General features: G+C 45.4%; 1 protein-coding gene across 1 annotated transcript; it reads right to left on the bottom strand.

The window, feature by feature from the left end:
- Positions 1 to 1,279: 1,279 nt before the first annotated feature.
- LOC147629157 (putative F-box protein PP2-B12) lies at positions 1,280 to 3,162 on the bottom strand. Its single transcript, XM_086812407.1, has 2 exons — positions 2,717 to 3,162; positions 1,280 to 2,091 (listed from the first exon to the last, which is right to left on the bottom strand). The coding sequence occupies exons 1-2, from the start codon at positions 3,131 to 3,133 to the stop codon at positions 1,636 to 1,638; spliced, it is 873 nt and encodes a 290-aa protein (XP_086668533.1). The 5' UTR covers positions 3,134 to 3,162; the 3' UTR covers positions 1,280 to 1,635.
- Positions 3,163 to 3,603: the final 441 nt, after the last annotated feature.

Raw genomic sequence — 3,603 nt, forward strand, 5'->3', positions numbered from 1 at the left:
TTCATACAGGGAGTACACTTATATGCAACGAGAAACAGGATTCCAAAACGCTGTCAAATGTGTGACACACATCATGTTCCACACCAATCATATAAAAAGAAAGACTAAGTTCAACACATGAAAATAATTCAACAACCTGACAACATGCAGCATAAGTGCTCTCAAAATAGCTAGTCTAATTTCATGGTAGCTATGGAGAGAAGACAAAATGCCCCCGTCTAGTAAAATCGATTCCATTTGTACTCCGTTCTCACCTGCCTTCCATCACCTCTAATGCATAACCACACATCAACGCAGGAGATGTGCAAGTCAAATAGGACATGCCAGATGTGTCCCCTTGGGATGAGACAGAATAGGACCTGCCAGATGAGTCCCCTTGGGCTGAGAGAGAGCACAAGTCACATAGGACCTGCCAGATGTGTCCCCTTGGGATGAGACAGAAAGCAAGTCACATAGGACCTGCCAGATGAGCCCCCTTGGGATGAGAGAGTAAGCAAGTCACATACGACTGGCAGATGAGTCCCCTTGGGATGAGGGAGTAAGCAAGTCACATACGACTTGCCAGATGTGTTCCCTTGGGATGAGAGAGTAAGCAAAATATGCCAGATGTGTCCCCTTGGGATGAGGGAGTAAGCAAAATATGCCAGATGTGCCCCCTCGGGGCAAGATATACAAAGCACCTTGTCTATGATTCTATCCTTGGCTCCAGAGAGAGAAAGTAGCATACCTTGTTGGAGTGCCCAGCCTAAGATTCCATTTGTGCATGCTTTCCCTGCATCTTTTAGAAAGGGAAGGACATCCGTTACTCCCTTTCAAAAAGGACCATTTCCACTCCTGTTATCATCAAGGAGGTGTTTAGAAGCACTGTGGGGACCCTCTTCCAAGGCAGTGGCATCGAGTCACTGCCTTGGCATCGAGTCACACCGCTTGTAAGTCTTTAGAAACATTTGACAACCTTTGTACCTTTGAATTGGGTATCATAGACTTTGTACCTTGGTTTATTTTAGCGTCTTAATAGATGTTAAAATAAAACCAATCTCTCTCTCTCTCTCTCTCTCTCTCTCTCTCAAGTGTGGACCACCCCTGATCTATCTGTTCATTCTATCCTTTATTTAGTTGAGGACCTCTCTCACTCTCTCTCTCTCTCTCTCTCACACACACACACACATGTATGCTCATGTATGATGAACACAAAGAAATCTTTAGCATAACATGCTCTGATCAAATAAAATATGCTACTAGCTAAGCGCAAGCATAGTAATAGACTTGGAAGTTGACATCCTACAAATTTGGCAGGTGCAGCTTCTCATTTACAACGGCTTGGCACACTTAGCCATCGATATACAAAAGTTGATCCGGCCGGACTGTACAAAAGGATGAGCTTATGAAAGAAGACCACTGCATATGCAATGTCTTCCTCTACGAAATCACAGATCAATGAACCATGAGCTGTTCAGTATTTATATAGATAATACAACAAAGGTATCTGAACTATCTTTAGTTTCTTAAGAGTGGTTGCCATAAAAGCTCAGACTGTCTGCTGCTAAAAGACACCACCAAAAGTAACTGCATGTTGTCAAATCCAGACTCTTAGGCATTCATCATCCTTGGACAGGCCTTGTCATCGAGTGTCAGTCAAAAGACCCCAGGCCTCCCTCGTATCCCGCCCGTATGCTTGTCAGGCTGGGTACAATAAATAGTGTCATCGCAATAAGATGGCCTCAATGTGAGGCAATCTAAAAAAAGCCCACCTTTCCAAAATGAGCAATCAATTTCTTGAATCCCAAATTCCAGATTCAACTCCACAACATTACCTCGTCTCCCCTTGAGCTCTATCTGTCCCACCTCAAACTCAAACCATTTTTCAAACCCATTGCTTGGAAGCTGAAGTAGGTCCAATTCCTTCTCCGAGACAATGCCCACGTAAGATAGGGAGAATCTAAGAGGCCTCTTCCACGAGAGAAAATGGACCTGCCCACCTTGTGGATTTACAACCTTGAGGCGCCAGCAGACTGAATACTTGCCTGGTGGCAATGTGCACTTCCACTTCCCATTCACCTCCAGCCAGCATACAGCTATCAGGTGTGCAACCTGAAAAATTGCAAAAAAATCTAAGACCTTCCCGACTATCAATTAGAATTGCTTCAAGACCACACACCTAGAAGATAAAGTTTAACAAGCAAAAAAACAATTAATACAACCAAACAGTACCTATTCATCAATGCATAGCAATGGGTATAACAGGGGACACACCACATATACTAGAACCCCGAGCTCTGATGGCCTCCTCAACTCTCGACTCTGGACAATGGTATCACTGTGTCATCACCATGGTTGTGGAGGGACGCAATCAAGGTCCTATCCCTGACAGCATTCGGGGCATAGAGGTTAAGGAAACCTATGTGATGATCCCCATATTGCAAAAGAAGCCACTGTTCTTAGCCTCGCACCAGTGCTCCAGATTCAACCATTTTGAGGAAGTACATAGGGAAATGCCCCTTCAGTAACCCATATGGAGAAAGAAGACACAACAGTACTCCTGTATGGGCCAGGGGCGTTTCTACTCCATCATGCAGCTTTGATGAGGTTTTGCCCCCTCCCTCAGCACCCTAACCCCGATGTTTGCCCCTCCCAAACGTATGTTCGGACAACCTACGCCTTTTGCAAACGTGCATAGTATCTCTATTCCAATTTCCACCTATTTGTATGCACATACCTTCGAGAAGCAAGAACTTTTGGAGGGCTCCCATCGCCAGAATCTGGCATCGTTCCCCCATGCGATGCCCATTGCAGAAGCGGAGAGGATTCTGCAGAGTCCGCCTGAGCGCTTGAGGAGCATGTACCGCTGGCGGCCACTGCTAAGTGAGACGCCATGCGTAAGCCATTGAAAGACCTTCCTCTTGTCGCCAACATCGGAAAGGTTAGGGCTGGGGTTCGAGTGAGGGTTAGGGTTAGGGTTTATGCAGAGAACGATGTCTTTGTAATCAGAGGGCAGAAGATTCTCCCAAGTGATGTTAGACCTTGCCGCCGTTGCGAAGGTGTGGCAGACGCATGCCAGTCTGCATGCGTCGATGGGCGAGGCCCAAGACAGGATGAGGGAGATGCAGTCCTCCGGGAGGCTCGCCAGACTCATTTTGCGTCCTCCCAATTCAGAGGAACGAAGTGTCTTCACGCTGTCCCGGGGCATTACACACTACATGTCCGCCCAAGAATTGGTGGGCAGGAACTTTGAGTAATTATCTCGCCTTTTTTGAAACTTTATTTGTATTACTAAGGATATTATTGTCTAGAGGCCTCCCCTTCATACATGTAGAGCTATTTTAGTGAAAGTGATCTTTTTTTTCTTTTTTTTGGGGACCAATAATATATATATATATATTATAAAAAGAGATAAACTTTACATTTCATTCTTCCAACCCCACCAGACGCAATAGAGGTTGATAAATCTTGTTTTTCTCATAGGCAATAGATTAAAAGATGCTTCCTATTTACAACAAACTTGCACACTCCTAAGGTTCTGAGTGCACGCCTCCTTCGTTCCTACCTCCTCGTGACTAGAGCGCACCCCTCTCTCTCTCAGGTCGTGCAACCCTTATCTACACA

The sequence above is a fragment of the Cibotium barometz genome, chromosome 18, assembly GCF_041138505.1.
Source record: "Cibotium barometz isolate CiBa-2024 chromosome 18, ASM4113850v1, whole genome shotgun sequence".
In the NCBI taxonomy this organism is placed as follows: domain Eukaryota; kingdom Viridiplantae; phylum Streptophyta; class Polypodiopsida; order Cyatheales; family Cibotiaceae; genus Cibotium; species Cibotium barometz.

Coding starts and splice junctions, on each gene's coding strand:
- LOC147629157 (XM_086812407.1), bottom strand. CDS start 3,133: ATGAGTCTGGCGAGCCTCCCGGAGGACTGCATCTCCCTCATCCTGTCT. Junction 2,092..2,716: donor AAAGTTCTTGCTTCTCGAAG/GTATGTGCATAC, acceptor GCAATTTTTCAG/GTTGCACACCTGATAGCTGT.